The sequence below is a fragment of the Strix uralensis genome, chromosome 1 (genome assembly GCF_047716275.1).
Source record: "Strix uralensis isolate ZFMK-TIS-50842 chromosome 1, bStrUra1, whole genome shotgun sequence".
NCBI lineage: Eukaryota > Metazoa > Chordata > Aves > Strigiformes > Strigidae > Strix > Strix uralensis.
The window spans coordinates 169,734,746-169,750,580 of NC_133972.1; the positions used below are offsets into that span (position 1 = coordinate 169,734,746).

The 15,835-nt window shown below is 43.5% G+C and overlaps 1 protein-coding gene across 1 annotated transcript in view; it reads right to left on the reverse strand.

The window, feature by feature from the left end:
- The window catches only part of KCNK9 (potassium two pore domain channel subfamily K member 9), an 86,774-nt gene extending 71,175 nt beyond the window's left edge, over positions 1-15,599 (reverse strand). Inside the window, exon 1 of the mRNA XM_074894620.1 lies at positions 15,014-15,599. Within this exon, the coding sequence (XP_074750721.1) occupies positions 15,014-15,599 (586 nt within the window). The remainder of the gene's footprint in view (positions 1-15,013) is intronic.
- Between the last annotated feature and the right edge of the window lie 236 nt (positions 15,600-15,835).

Genomic DNA, 15,835 nt, shown 5'->3' on the forward strand with positions numbered 1-15,835 from the left:
CAATATTATGTGTATTGTATTAGGCAAACAACCAAAGAATGGCCCAAGGTCACAGGAGCATTTCCTCCTTTTAAATCTAACACAACTTCCACTGAGACAGGTGATGACACCTGTGATCTTCTGGTTGGGAAGATCACCAACCACCTGCTTAGTCCGCAGTCCTGACTCTTGCTTCCTGGATCAACAGGGACATGAACTTCTCAAAGGAAGAAGAGAAGAGGGAATGCCTTCAGCAGCCAAGAGCAGCTTAGCTTGAACAAATTCAGTAGAGGAGACCGCAAGATTAGCTTGAATATTACTGATTGTGTTGGAAGATGTGAAGAGTAAAGGAAGAAGGCCATGAGGTGTAGACTGGAAAGCATAAAGACATTCCTCCGTCTAGGATTCCCTCCAAGCAGCAGAGCAGCTGAGGAATATAAAGCTTTTAGAATGCAAAAAGCTGAAAGGCTGTCCCCTCTTGGACGTCCTGAACCTAATGTTTGTTCTTGCAAAGTCATTTTTTAAGTCAGTAAAGATGACTCAGGAAAAAAAGAGCTTTTGAGGAGTTGTTTCTAGTAACATTGTAACACCCATGAATATATATCCAAAATGTATATATATCTTTGCATTTCTTTGGTTCAGTTAATGCTATTTAGGGGGGTGGAAGGGGAAAGCCTCTTCTGTTATTTAACATGAATCTCTGTCAGGCCTTCTATCCCAGACCCTGCATTTAATATATCACCTCCAAGTTCTGAAATGAGGTCCTCCGGGTTATACATTTTCTACAGCACTGAAATGTGCACAGTATGATGGAGACAAAGACAGAGATATCTGTAATGGCTAGTGTGGAACTGTATTGATTTTGTTGGTTGTATGTTGTTTATTTACTTTTTTAAACCCTGTTTGAGAACATTTTCTATTCCTTTCGGGCTACTGCCACATTTTCCATTTGCTACAGGAGCTAATATTGATGCTACACCATGTGTGTGTGAATTTGTTGGGTGAGTAGGAGGGGATGCTTCCTTCAAAATACAGGCTCTCCAGACCAGATTCTGCACACATTCATCTCAGTTTAAAGCCAACAAACACACCAAAACAACCAAGTTCCACAGGATTTACAGAGAGCAACTGTGATCAGAATCTGTCCCAGTCTGTCAGGATCCACCATTTTTGTCTGTTGGGAAAGACGTAGGTGGTCTCTCCCACTCCCTGTTGATGGAAGGGGGTGGGAACACAATACCACATGGGAATAAAAAAGCAGCTTTACGGTGAACTGATATATGAACAGGAATTAACAGGGTGGTGGGAAGGGAATGAATCAGCCAGTCCCAGTGAAGACAAAGAAATTTTTCAGACACTACCCTGGATCTCACCCACTCAGACACAGCATCTTTTCTTGGCCCCTGTGATACATCATCTCTTCTTCTCATAAAAACCTAGTATTGCAGTTTAAAAAAAAACCTATAAAAATTACCCTGCCAGGAGCAGATAAACTGATCCTACACTCAACCAGTGATGTACAGTCAGTCCATGGGTGCCAAGTCAGCCCAAGGCATCCAGAATTGTTTGTGTGTAAGTGAAGCCCAAACCAACACTGAAGTCTAGAAATTATGGAACCCAACCAAAGTTTGGGCATCTGCATTTCCAGAGTTAGGGAAGAATTTATGCAAGCTATAGAACATGAAGAAATATATGGTCATGATCCCTGAGGTTATTTCAAGAACGGCATGTATCTATCTCACTATAATGGTAAAAGACCCAGACTTGAAGCCCATAGAGGGGGAAGCAGGTTTTGAAACACAAAAATTGAGGCTATACAAAGGCTTAGAGGGCTCTTCTGGAAAAAAGTGCATTTGGGCTTAAAATCGGTGTAGTAAATTATCTGTTCTCCCCTTGGTGCAGGCAAGTAATTCCTCTCACTTTAATGGACAATTTTATGGCTGCTAATAACATTTGTAGCTAAGATAATGACAAGGATAATCAAATCCCATGCTTGAGGGCATAAACTGATTGCTGCGGGGGTTAGCAACGAAATCACCATTGCCATATATTGCACAGGTGTATTATGGGATAGATTTCCTTCCTCCAAAGTGGAAAGGCATTGGTGTCTGCCAAGATAACAGATTGGATGATTGTCTGTGTTATGGAAATTGCTGGTTTGTATGCATGGGATTTAGGGAAAGAGGAGAAACCTCTTTGTTTCAGCATGACAGTATTTGTAACCCAAAATGCGAAATGAGCGGGGGTTGCAAGATGCATACTGATGCCTGTTCTTGTAGAATTGTTCTCTTAAAGACAAGTTTAGCCTTGACCATAATGAAGTCCACTGCTAGATAGCAAGTGCTGCTGTACATTTAGTGCAGTATCAGAAACATCTGTAGTGTGTAATCCCAGAAGCTGAGGGCGGGAGAAATCTCAATAAACTATTTGACCTGTTTCAGGATGTTTAGATCCTCAGTCCATCACTTAGGGGTTATTCAACTCATCAGTCAGTTCCTGTACAGCACCTGTCAGCCATCCACTCCTAGGAACACATGGCTTGGAGGGACCTCAGCAGGTAACCTAGTCCATTCAGATCTGAGGCAGGCTGAAGTATGCCAAGCCCACGTGTGTTGGACAACCATTTAACCCATTCAGATAAATATCCTACTACTGGCACTTTGGAGGTTCCTTACAGATCATGTTACAGCTGTTCACAGCTGACAATGAACCTACATCTGCTGTGTTGAAGAGTAAACCTTGGGTATTACACATGTAGAAAAAACTTATCACTGTCCTCTTTACAGCAACGTTTCACATATTTGAAGACTATTATTGTTCCTCCCTTCACGTATTTCTTTCCCAGACTAAACAATCTCTGTCCACTACACAGGTCAAGTTTTCTCTTAGCATTTTGATTTTTCTCTTTCTTTCACAAAACACTGTGTGCCCAAAACTGGACAGTTTTCAAGCTGAAGCCTTACCAATACCAAGAAAATAGAATAGCTACATTCTGTGACTTACATCCAACACTTGCCTGTTTTGAACATCTCACACCATAGACTCATATTTAGACTGCAATCCACTTTATCAGCGTGATGTTGCAGTACTTGCATCTAGTCGGTTCATATCATTTTTCTATGTGTGCATTTGATGTTTCCTTCTGCAGTGTAGTATTTTGCACTTGTCTTTATTGAATTTCATCATATTGATTTCAGACCATTTCTCCAATTTATCACAATCATTTTGTATTCTGCTCTGCCCTCTGAAGTGAGCACCCCCTCTCACAATTAATATGTGTACTGTCTGTTCTATCAGTCAAGCCATTAATGGGAAAATTGAATAATAGCAACCACAAGACAGACCCTTGTAAGACTGTACATGTTATGTCCATTCAATTTGACAGAAAACTAATCATAAATACTTTTGCATTTTTATTATCCTGTTGTGAAATTATCTGGTGGCAGATTTAGCAAGGGGCAACTGTGTTTGTATTTTCTGCCCCATTTACAACCACCTGCACGGTGTGTGTGCTTTTCACATATGCGATAAGTCTGGCCACAGTGCAACCTTTAGTCCACAATGTGTGTGCATCCAGACCTTCCACCCACCTGTGGCAATTCAATCCAGTCTGTGTTTTTCTACCGTAATTATGAAAACTCAGGGCTATTATAATGCCACATATGGAATAAACATCATGATCTACTGCTCCCCCACTATCAGCTATCTATTGAAAAAAAAACAACCCAGAGAAGTCCAATGTGAGTTACTCAAGAAAAATTTGCGTTTGTTCCAGCTTGTCCTTTGTTATCCCCTCGGTACTTTCACAGTGATTGTTCAACAGCTTGGTCAAATATCTTCCTGAGTATCAAATTTAGGTTGACTGAGCATTAACTCCCCATGTTCTCTCCTGTCCCTTTTTTAAAGATAGGCAGCATGTTTGTTTTTCCCTGCAACAGCCACTGGTAGAGCTGTTCAAACAGCAGCCATAAAAAACTGGTGACACTGCTGACAGTGAACAGTTGCTGCTTAGAGAAGAGGTTTGATTCTTATCCAGATATTCAGCTGGAGACAAAATTGTAGGATGCACTGATAATCCCTCAGGGAAGCAGGAACCTTCAGCAAAAAAGGACAAGATAAACTTACACAGATCCCAAGCAAGATCCAAGACAAACTTCAAACAGCCTGTGTGTGTACAGAACCATTAAAAATAAAGCAGAAGGAGGCCAGTCCATACCTTGCCGCAAGGCAGGACAGCATGCATAGGCCATTCTTGACAGATGCTTGTCTATCCTGTTCTTCAAGACCTAGCAAAGAAAAGCCCACGCCCTCGCCAGGCAATGTATTTCAGTGTTTCACTAGTATCATTGCTAGAAAGATTTTTTTCACTGTGGCCACTCTAATGCTTCCTTGCTGTTGTTTAACAGCTTGTCTCTTTCACTGTACCACACTCAAGCTCTTCAGTAACAGACCTTGGTTTCGATCGGATTTGAAAAGCCCCCCAGGATGCATTCTTCTCAGAGAGATCATGGAAATATTTTTTAACTGCTCATCACCCAACCTGCAGTCAGGTTTCAGCTAGTCATCCAAATCAGGACCACATATGCTCAAGAGCCAGCAACCTCCATTGTGGTACCTATCATTGGATACTCAGAGGCAAGACTGCATCCCATGCATCTACCTCTTCAGTGCCACCAGCCTTTATTGTGGCCCAACTTGAGAAAAGAAAAACCTCTTGAAACCTTTAAAAAAGAGATCTATGTCATACCAAAATGCCAGCAGCTGACCTACCTACATCATAAGGACATTGACTTCAAACATCATACAACAACAGCAATGAAGTAAGATTGAGGCTTTATGAAAAATTACCTCTGGTGCCAGTCCAACAACTCAAACCAGAGCTGAATGCAACCCACAGAGATTAAGCTATCACAAGCATAGGAGTGCTATGAAGTCTTCTAAATGAAAACATAATCGGGGGTGGGTATTTGGGAAGAAAACAAAAATGAGCCATTCTGAATCATGCCTAGTGCTTCTCAAGCATTAAAATAAACCTCTTGGATGTGCAGTACATTCATGAACTGACTTGTAACATTGCTAATTTGCCTCTGTTGGCCTACATCAGTAGGTATCAGCCAATGCTCTTTCCTCTGACTGGCAGAGTGCACTCATTAAGGCAAACACATTGCTACTAAAGTCCTAATTGTTTTGAAAAGTGCCCTTTAAATAACAGACCTTTTACTACTAGGCAGGATGTGTTTTAAGAGCAAATCATGAGCTTAAGCCTTTGCTGCCAAAAGACTGCATGATCATTTATTTGTTTGTCAGACAAAAATACCAGAAAAGAATGCAAAAACTGATAGGGCATCAGTACAGACTGAACAGCTACCATCTCCTTTCCCTTCTTGGGATGTTCATTCCCACATGAAAGAGCAAAGGAGGGGAGAAACTCTGAATGAGAGAGTTTGAGAAGATCACTGAATTGTTAATATATCAGTTGAAAGGTCAACTGAAAAATTCACATCAAATCACTGGGATTTCCAGGTGCTTCCAATGGCACAGATCCAGTGTCACTGTTTCAACTAGCAGTTCCCTAGAACTAGCTTTACCTCATTTCTAACACACTTAAGTAATATTGGGGAAAAAAAAAAAAAAAAAAAAAAAAGATTGCAACAATAACTCACATTTGATGTCCAGGAGCAAACAAATAGTAGATCACAGACTTTTATGCAGGATGGGGCAGAGAGATGGTCGGTAGATCCTTCAAATGTTGGGAGAGACTCTCACTCCCCAAATGTTGGTACCCAGACTCCCACATCCCAAAATATGTTTTTTTCCTCTTTGGCAGTCAAGAGCAATCCAGTTTTTTTGACAGCCTAGTATATATAACGATCCTGAATAATGCTGAAAGGGCATCCTTCTACTGTTTCTAGTCCTCAGCAGACAATACTATATGCTTTATCCTGTATGGAACTCTTCTAAAACTCCTGGTCTACCTCTGGAAGCCCAAGAAGTTCCAAAAGGTCAGAAAAACTGTGGGCGAGCACTTCAAGTCACCTCTGCAAGTATAAGGTGTTTCTCTGATGCAAGATTGTAATGGTGAGTTCAATCATCTTTACTTCATGAACAGTTTTAAAACATTTCAGATGCAGTATCTTAAACAACACAGCCTGCATGCAGAGCCTTATTATGGTCCTTCCTGCTGATGGAGTTCATTTTGTTGCAGGTCCCCTAGTTTCCAGACTAAAGTTATTCTAAGTACCAAACTGCAGATTTTTAAAAATTATGACTGCCAGTAACACTATTTTCAAGGAGTGAAGTCAGACTTATTTCACCATACAGTCCAGACTATTAACAGCTAACAGCAACTGTTCATTAGTTCAAGTAATGGAGGTCTAGACCTTTGAAACAAGAGCATTTGACACCTTTTCCTACTCTGCCTAGTCCTGAAAAGTTCCAGATGGGTGTGAAATGCAGCAAAGTGACAACTCAAAACTCCAGGTGGTCACAGGTTTGTTACAACAGTTAATTTATGATACAGTTCCCACAGCAATGGCCTGTGATGGTTTAAACATAAGAGCGGAACATCCTCTCTAGAGAATATCAAAAGAAAAGAGGGTGGAAGAAATAAAATATTCCATCTGCACCCAAAACACCTCTGTAACGACTTAATGGTAGCATGCATTGGAAATTGCTGACAGTGCCAATTGTCTTGGGAGTAGATGTCTTTTATTTCTACCTTCCCTTCACTATGTCAAGAATATCCCTAAATTGGGAGTCTACGAACATTTCCTCGTAGCTAATCTCCTGCACTATACAATTAGAAAGAGCTGCTGCAGGTTTCATTCATCAATCTGTGCCCTAAAGCTCTCTGTGAAATTTTCCTGTCTGAGAAGGCTCACGCAGCTAGCAAAGGGAGTGATCCTCTTCTGTGACGGGAGAGCAATGAGACAATCAACTTCCATCAGATACCTTTTAACCCCACTACTTGCCTGCTTTTCTCTGAAGCTCTCCTTTCTTGCTGGTGCAGGGAATTTAAAGGACAATATAGTCTATTCCCTTCTAATCATCCTAATAAGTAACAAATACATGAGTCCTTAATAGAGAGATGTCTTTCACTGACATGCCCTAATCATCTCCATAATGAAAGCTGTTAAAAAGGATACTGAACCCTTTAACCAGCTGATGACTGCATAAGCCTCTTGTGGCAATTGGCCAGATATTAAAAAAAAAATGGTCACTTAACTCCTCAAAAAGAAAAAAACTGCTAAGGAACTTAGGAGGTTCTTCCCTCGAAACACAAAAGAAATAAGTGTGCGCTACACTTTAAGAAGGAAAAAGGCATCTCAGTGGATCAGAAGATGTTGGATCAGAAGAGGCTGGATCAGAAGAGGTTGTTAACTGTCTGGCACCAATGAAAGAATGCAAAATTTAAAAAAAAAAAAAAACAAACACCAAAACAAATAAATGGAATAAAAAGCATCAACATTCTTCCTCAAGATTCCTCTTTGCTCAAAGTTTAAGGTATGCAGTAGGCATGTAATTTAGCCTTTCACTTTCAATTAAAAAAATTAAAATCAGTATAAATGCCAAAGTCAACATGTGCTTTAACTTCACAAACTCTGCTTACTTGATTGTTAAAAAAAATAAATATCTGAAAACTGTTATTACAGGTATTTTCCAGGAGTTGGTTTCCTATACAATATAGCTCCTTGCATTGTAGAATTCATGTCAAATAACATCCTGATCTGAAACTATTTACATTATTTACAACAGACTTTAGACCAGGCCTTAATTTCTAGGGGTTTTTTTTGCCTAATCCATAGACCCTCTCACTTTAATCAAAGAAACCACCGTAGCTAGAACACCAACAACTTCAATGTTAGTTGTAGTTAATCAAGTTACAGACACCTGGTAGGGTATAGGTAGCCTGGGGGAAGGACTCTATCCATACATTTTAACTTGAAATCAGTAGATTCCATGGACTATAATCCAGAGAAGGTAACAAATTCAAATTAATTTGCATCACGGTAATCTACACATGTAAAACTTCAGAACTAGTCCATGGCTTCACTCAAAAATATCCACAAGCCAAAAAGAGATGAATAGGCCAGCTACACACAAGCAAACAGCTGTTGCAAGTCCACAGTAACCTCTTAGTTCAACTTAGAAGCAGCAAGGACACTTACTGATTAGTTCTGCATCACCAGCAAGCGTCCTTGCTAGCATCTGTTACAGGGGAAGGGGATATTTCATGCGGCCTTTATCTGGATCCAGTCAAGGATCTTCAGTAAAATCCATAGAAACTGGGTACCTGAAAACCTGAAGGGCCTTTGACGGAAGACATATAGTAATAACAGAGATAATTACCCAGAACTGTATACGCTCCTTCATGTAATAAAGCTCAAGGTTCTGCTATTATTGCATGTCAGAAGAGCTAAGCTGCAGGAGTTTGCTACTATCACCTTGAACCCATTATGGATCTCTGCCTTTGGTTCATCTTCACTGTTTAATCTGGTTATAAGCTAATGCCAGGTGGTCTGAAAGAGAGAGAAGTGAGCTGTTTGGCAATTAGAAATAGTTCCTAACCTGAATCTTCAGAAAGTCATTTTATCTTCTTGTCTCTAAATTGAGGGTAATTTTTACACAGAGGTGTTGTGAAGATGAATCACCTAATGTCAGTACAGCATTCTGAATATAAAGTGCTGTGTAACCCCAGCTCAAAGCCATGAGCATGGCTTTCAGCATTTATGAAGGAATATGCCCCAGCATTGAAGGAATTAAGCACCTCAGTTCAGATTGCCTTCAAGGGAAGACAACAGCATTGTGGTCCCAGACCAGCAGCGTCTGTCCCAAAACCCATGGTGTCCAACAGGCAAGCTCTCCATTAACCAGTTTTTCTTGAGATCTAGCCTCATAGTTCTGATGCTCTTCCCAGAGAAAGCAAAGGGATTGTTATTCTTTTGAGTTGAAGCAGGCATAAACCCATAGCTAACAGCTAAACTTCTTCCATTATTCTTACTCTAGAACACCTCCTCTCCCTCCCAATTCTTCCCTGTAAATTCTGCTTGCCATCCTTGTATCAGCAGGATCATTTTCTTCTTCAGCTAACTTCTTTCCCAAAAGACTCACTGACACCTCTAACTTGTAGCCTTGTCAGTGGGTAAACACAGATATTTCTATGCTGACACTTGCAAAGGTATATAAATGGTTTTACTGCATAGAAAAATAGTCAAAGCAAAGACCATACAGTGGAGAAAATGGAATTTCAAAGATCTTTGGTGTTCTTTCTCAAGAAAAACAAGCTAGCCCAGGAACTATTAGAGCTCAAGACGTGGAAAAAGGGAGATTCAGAAAATCATAGACCATACGGCTGATAAAGACTTCCAAGAGGTCAGCCAGTCCATCTTCCTCCCCAAAGGCAAAAGCAGCTATAACTCAACCATTCCTGACAGATTTTTGTCTAAACTCTTTTAAAAATGCTCCAATGATGGAGACTCCACAATCTCCTTAGGCAATCTCTTTCAGCATGCAACCACCCTGACAGCTGGAAAGAGTTTCCTCGTGCCTAATCTAAATCTCACTTGCTTCAGTTAAAGAAAGAAGTATGAATAGTTAGGAGGAAATGAAAGAGCACCAAATCCTAAAAAACTACAAGACAGTAATTTCTCAAGCCTGGTTATGCTAAGGAAATCTGCTGACACCATCACCAGCTGAGTGGCTAGAGATTTCTCGATGCTTCCCCAAAACTGTTTTCAGACTCTTACTGGATATTGCATTTGCACTGCCAGTAAGCCATACAGTGGGAAGCTGCAGTTCAGCATCAGCCTGAGATGTATTTTTGCTTTGTTTATCAGTGATTTTTAAAAAGCTTTTGTTAATGTGCCTCTGGCAGGAATGTGAGGTATCATTGCAAAACCAGTTTTCAAGAACCAAAGAACTGTTTCTATGAACATGTGAGCAAAGTAGCCACAAAGTCCCCTCTGTGTTAGCAGATCACTATTTTGGACTTTTTTGGGTTGGTTTTTTTTTTTTTTTGAAATCTCCATGAGACAAAGAATATAGCATGAAAAGATTTTGCAGAACATTTATGCAAGGGAGCAAAATCCTACACACAGTTCATCTTCATGTGGCTCGCTGAAGTTGACTTCCTCCTTGCCTGGGAGATACTCCCAACAGATATTCAGATCCTGATCACCCAGTATTCTCTGCTGAAGCTTCAGATGGTGTCAATGAATAGATTCATTACTCCAGTGCATCTACAAGCGTTCGTATCACCAGAAAATCTTGCTCTCTACTTTCGCCTGAGTTTATTAATAACAGACTGGCTTTAATCTACTCTGTGCTTGTTTGGTTTTTTTTTATATGAGATATGACCTTCATGGTCCTGGCAAGTCATGAATGCAGCAGTTAATTGACCAAAGCACTGGTGTCTTTATTCTCTATCTTCCCCCTTTCGTGTCTTGTTTTCTTTTTTTCATTTTCTTTCTTTCCACTGCAAATTGTCCATCTGCCATGATTCCCTACTCAAGTCTTGTCAATGGACTGCCTTTAAATATTACCATCCATCGAAAACCAAGAGCTGACTCAAAACACCAGAGAAGTTGGTCTTAAAGGAGGAGCAATACTGACAAACAAATTCACACTTGAAAACACTTAAATCTTTTTCTAACTCAAATTAGAGTTATTGCAACACTACCAGCTTGGTATTTTTATACCCATTTTACAGAAGGGTAAAGTGATACAGAGAAAGGATACAGTGACTCAACTACTATCCTGAAATGGATTTAAGCATGTGTTTGCTTAGTTCACACAGGTTCAAACGCAGGTTCAAACTCCCTGTCAGGCCACCGTCTGACAGAAGTATGCCATCTCCTCATCTGGATGTAGACAGTTCCCATGTCTTTAGGTACTCAGTAGCCAAACTTCTGTCAATACGTGGATAGTCCATTCACCATTACAGGTATTGCACCACATTCTTAAAGAATAGTTTGTCTGTGTTCACCAGGAGAGTTCAGTCACTGCTTGTAGTAGGTTTGAAACTGAAAACAAAGGCCTAAAAGCTTGAAAAAGAGACTAGCAATTCACAACACACACTGTCTTAATTTTGCTCCCCTTACAGTCACTTCTCAGGAAAAAATAAATAAATAAAAAAGCTCAATCTGTTTGTTGTTTCAGTTCATTTTAGGGTGACATAAACAGCTTTCAGTTCTTTACATTCTGCACAAGCCGCCAGAAATATTCAGTGTTTACTAGAGCTCGGTGGTGTTAAATCAAGTATGACTATCACCCTTTAAGGCCTAAATGATGGAGCGATATCCATACCAATAACACATTTTGACAGTGTTGACACCTGCTTACATAAAAGCAGTTTACTCACTCTTATAAACCTGTAGAAAAGGGCATTAAAACTTATTAGGAATCCTAGGAATTACCTTTTCTTTTCAAAAGTTGGTGTTTTCATTCATCGTATCCAGCCTCTTGATGAACTCTGTGGTGTATTCTACAGCATATCTCATAAAAGACAAGTACCTGGATGGAGAACTTGATTAAATCACTCTGTCACCATTTTGACTGCGTAACTGGAAATGTCTTTGTAACTGGAAATGGATAGGAAATTGTACTAGCTAACTCTGAGGTGAGACCAATCACGAAATAAACTCAGCAACTAGTGAGAGCCAAGAAGAGCTTATTAGATCTTTTTGGTCACCTAAAAACTTCCACAGAATTCAAACATGACCAAAACTTTGTGAAAGGTGGGTAGTTTTCTTCCGCTAATGGATTTTAGGAGCAGACTCATTGAATGTCGTAGCACCCGCGGTTGGTTTGAGGGTTTTTTTGTTGTTGTTGGGTCAGTTAAAAATAACAGAGAAAAAACCAACATTGCACCTGTGGGGTAGAAAAAAAATGTTGTGTCCCTGGTGAAAAAAAAAAAACTGTTTCCATTTAGTGGATCAGCCCTCGCTTCTTTCTTTAGTACTCAGCCTGACAAGCGAGCAACAACCCCCTACCACCCTCTGATCAAAGCCAAATGCCACAGATTGGAGGAAATGTGGGAGTTGACCCAATCTCAGCGCTTCGGCTCGCACGGGAGGCTTTCAGTTTTCCATCCTCCCTTCCACACAGGTCTTTAGAGGTGTGTTTGCCCAGGAAGCAGCAGCCGCGGAGGTGGCCCGGGTTGGGGGAGGCCAGGGCCGGCGGCGCGGCGGCCGGAGCTGTCCCTTCAGCACCACGGGCTCTGCCGGGCTACCGGTCGCCGCGGGCTCCTGGTCCGGGGCCAGCCAGAAACACCTTTGATTAAATTAAACCCACAGTAGTTTAAATCAAGGCAGTGAATTGGTAATCGCCTCAGACATGTTGCTAGCACGGCAGTATTAAGGAGAACAATTAAGTTAGACACAGATGACTCTGCTGTCATAGGCATATTGCTAGACCTTGTGGTCCGCAGATTCCAATCGTGCTTCTCCGAAGAGAAGTTTTGTGAAGACAGATGTACCACTCTAGCTTAGGCAGGGAAGGGTTTTATTCAAGTCTGTTTTAAAAGTCAGCCTGCGACGGTTCGTTGGATGCACTTTTGCAGGAGCACCAACTGACTACAGCACGTTCACTAATGCATACACCACTGCATGTGTTTCTTGAAGTCTGGGAGGTTTCAGAGGGAGAAGGAAATGTATGTGAGAGTGCACACACAGTCAGATTAAAAATAAGAACCATCACGAAAAATTAGTATGAACAGTTCGGATCGCTGCCCTGCACAAGAAACATAGAGAAGAAACCCCTTATTTCCCTGAAAACTTACACAAGAAAAGTAATTTCTTCCCTCTGTGAACCAAATTATTTTAGGATAAATAAGAAATTAAAGAAAACCCTGCCATGCTCACTTTTACAGACTACCAGTAGATCAGATAACATCACAAAGCTACTTTAGTACTGAAGAGATGATACGCAACATAGAAGTGCATTTGGCAGGATGCAGATAGTAACTATTAATAAACTTTTGAAAGACAGATCACATATCCTCCTGGAGCAGAGTTTCCCAAATGAACAATCATTAAAGAACGTCTGTCTTTCTGCACCATTCTTTATTATCACTCTTCCTCCCAGTGGCTCCCTGTTGCTATACACATTTTTAATTTAAACAATTCTGACACTCCAAAGCGCCTCTGCCTACAGAAATGCACGCTAGCCTCTGCACGCTGAGGTGCTCCGAGCTTCCCAAACAAATCCCAGCTCTTTGCAGGAGAAAATGCTAAAGCTTCCCAAGCAAGTTGTACATGTTTGCAGGTAAAATACAATCAAAACAGCACGCTATTGTAAAAACAGCCCTTTTTACCTGTCACCGACCGAGCTTAAGAATGCAGAAAGTATTGCAGCCACCCCTTAGGCGGGAATATAGGGCACCGTGAGTACACAGGTGTGTGCGTGGAAGCCTTGTTGTAATCCAGAGGGGCACGCCAGTCCAGTATTCACTTAGCACAAATAAATGACAAGAGACAGATCGAGGAAGAGAGAATCAGTGACCAAAGGGGAAAGGAGACTTCTGACATCGCAATGAACAGCAGGAAATCTAAGTCATCAGCCAAAGTTACATTCTACTTTATATTCTATAGCCTATTACCATCTGCATTTTATGTAAATATATCTAATAACAGAAAAGAAGAGGAAATTATCCCTTAAAAATCTTATCTTTGCAAGGGCAAATGGGCTTTACACTGTCAGATGGTCTTTCAAAGGAAATTTTTTGCTGCCCCAGGTATAATGTAGTCAAATACAAACATAAGTAGACACTGATTAAAGGGCAGTGGACAGCCCGTCCTGCTGAAAACTGTCAGTATCTTCAGGTGGCAATGTGTAAATTTCTTGTAACAAGCCCTAAATGGTAAAAAGACCGAGTCCTTCTGTATTAATAAGAGAGCTAGTCTTTTGTGTCCTGTTCAATATAATGCACTATCAAACAGCCACTGAGCTAGAGAGGTCTTTTCAGATCTCCCCAGATGTTAGGGAGGAACATCTAGAAGTGCTGGGAGAAGAACGTTATCAACTGCCTCAGTAAATCCACCGTAATGAATACAAAACCGGCAAGAACAAACCTGCTCATCAAGCCAAAGCCAGAGTTGTAGCACAGTTCTGTGTGCACTCTGCAGCCTCTACTTATCGTGGTATTTATTTTTACGGCAGGGAAGCAAACTTTACGCGGAACACTCCGCTTCAGCTGCGGGAAGCGGAGAATTACAAAATGACAGCCTGTGGCCGTGTCCACTGACTGTCCCTGGACCATCCTGGGAAATGGCATGTCTGGGAAGCTGGGCGGCATGGATGTGACAGAGGGCATCGTTTTGCCTGTCCAACCGTGTGCCCAGAAAGAGGGGATGCAGACTGTGACCTGTTGGCACATGAGACACTCCGGCTGCAATAAAAACTTTGGGAACACATTGAGAATGCCCAGGAGAGGCCCAGTGGTGGGACCACGGCTATGGGAACCCCCACCACAGCCCTCGCCAATGCCAAAACAAAGTTTGCGAAAGCAGGGCTACGCTTGGCTACATCAAGGGCTTTCCCAGCTGATCCAGTTCCCATGCCCTCACCGTCTTCATCCCCATCCAACCACCTTTTGCCTAAGTTTTCCCCGTGTCTCTTAAGCAAAGGTGCAAGAGGGAACGTGACAACAGGGCCTCCTTCTTCCTGAGGGGAACCTCAGGAGAGGGTCACTCTGCCTCGTCCCCCCTCCTCCTTGCCACCCAAGCCACAGCTCGGTGGTAGCCACGCGGCCAGTGCCATTCCCCCCACCGGGCCAGCCCCACTCCTCTCCAGTCCCACCCAGGGGACGCACGCCCCGTCTCCAGGGGAAGAGGTGCGGGACACCGCCAAGTCCAACAAGTGCCGATGAAGAGCGATGAATTACATAACACAGGAGGGAAGCCAAAAAAACTCATCCGGCTCTTAACCCCTCGCAAGCCACGGCTCCCCGGCCCCTCTCCCTTTCTCCCAGCCAGGGGGGCTTCTGCCCCAGCCCTGGTCCTGGCCCCAGAGGGCTTCCCCGAGGCGAGGCACTCACCGATGGTGGTGATGACCGTGATGGCAAAGTAGAAGGAGCCGGCGAATTTCCACTGGACGCCGGCCCGGTGCGGCTCGGACTGCATGATCACCAACTCCAGCTGCCGGTAGTCCTCGCTGGTGATGTTGTACTTTCCTTTGAGCCGGATCTCCTCGGCTTTGAGTTTCTCCTCCTCCCGCATCTCGTTGTCGGACTCCAGGGCATCAAAGACGGCAGCCCCGACCAGCAGGTAGGTGAACGTGCAGATGATGAGGGACAGGGTCCGCACGTTCTGCCTCTTCATGGCCGCCAGCAAGGGGCGAGTGAGGGGACCATGTCCCCCCCTGGCCGCCCGGGGATCCGACAGGCCGCAGCAGCCGCAGCAGGGGGGCAGCTGCCGGGGGGGCTGGCGGCGCCCGCCGCCGCCGCTGCCGCTGCTCCGGGGCAGCTTGTGCTGCGGCGGCGGCCGCTCTCCGCCCGCCTGCTCGGGCTCCTGGGAGGAGGAGAGGCACAGGAGGCTGCTGGAGCGCCGGGACCAGGTGCCCTGGAGCCGGGAAACTCTGCGCAGGACCTGCCCAAACCAAGCCGTCCCAGTGCGCAGGGCCATCCAGGGCACCCCCGCTCCTCCCCAGCACCGCGGCCAGGGGCAGGGGGTCCCCCCGCCGCGGGGAGGGGGCTCTGGGCGCCGCCCCGCCGAGGGGCCGGCGGCCCCGGGCCGGAGTCCTGCGGCGGGGCGGGTGGTCCCCCCGCGAAGTCGGGGCGGCGGCGCGGGGGAAGGGGCCCCCGCAGCCCGGGCGGGGCGCGGCGGGGAGGCGGAGGCCGCCGCCGCCGTCCCAAGTTTCT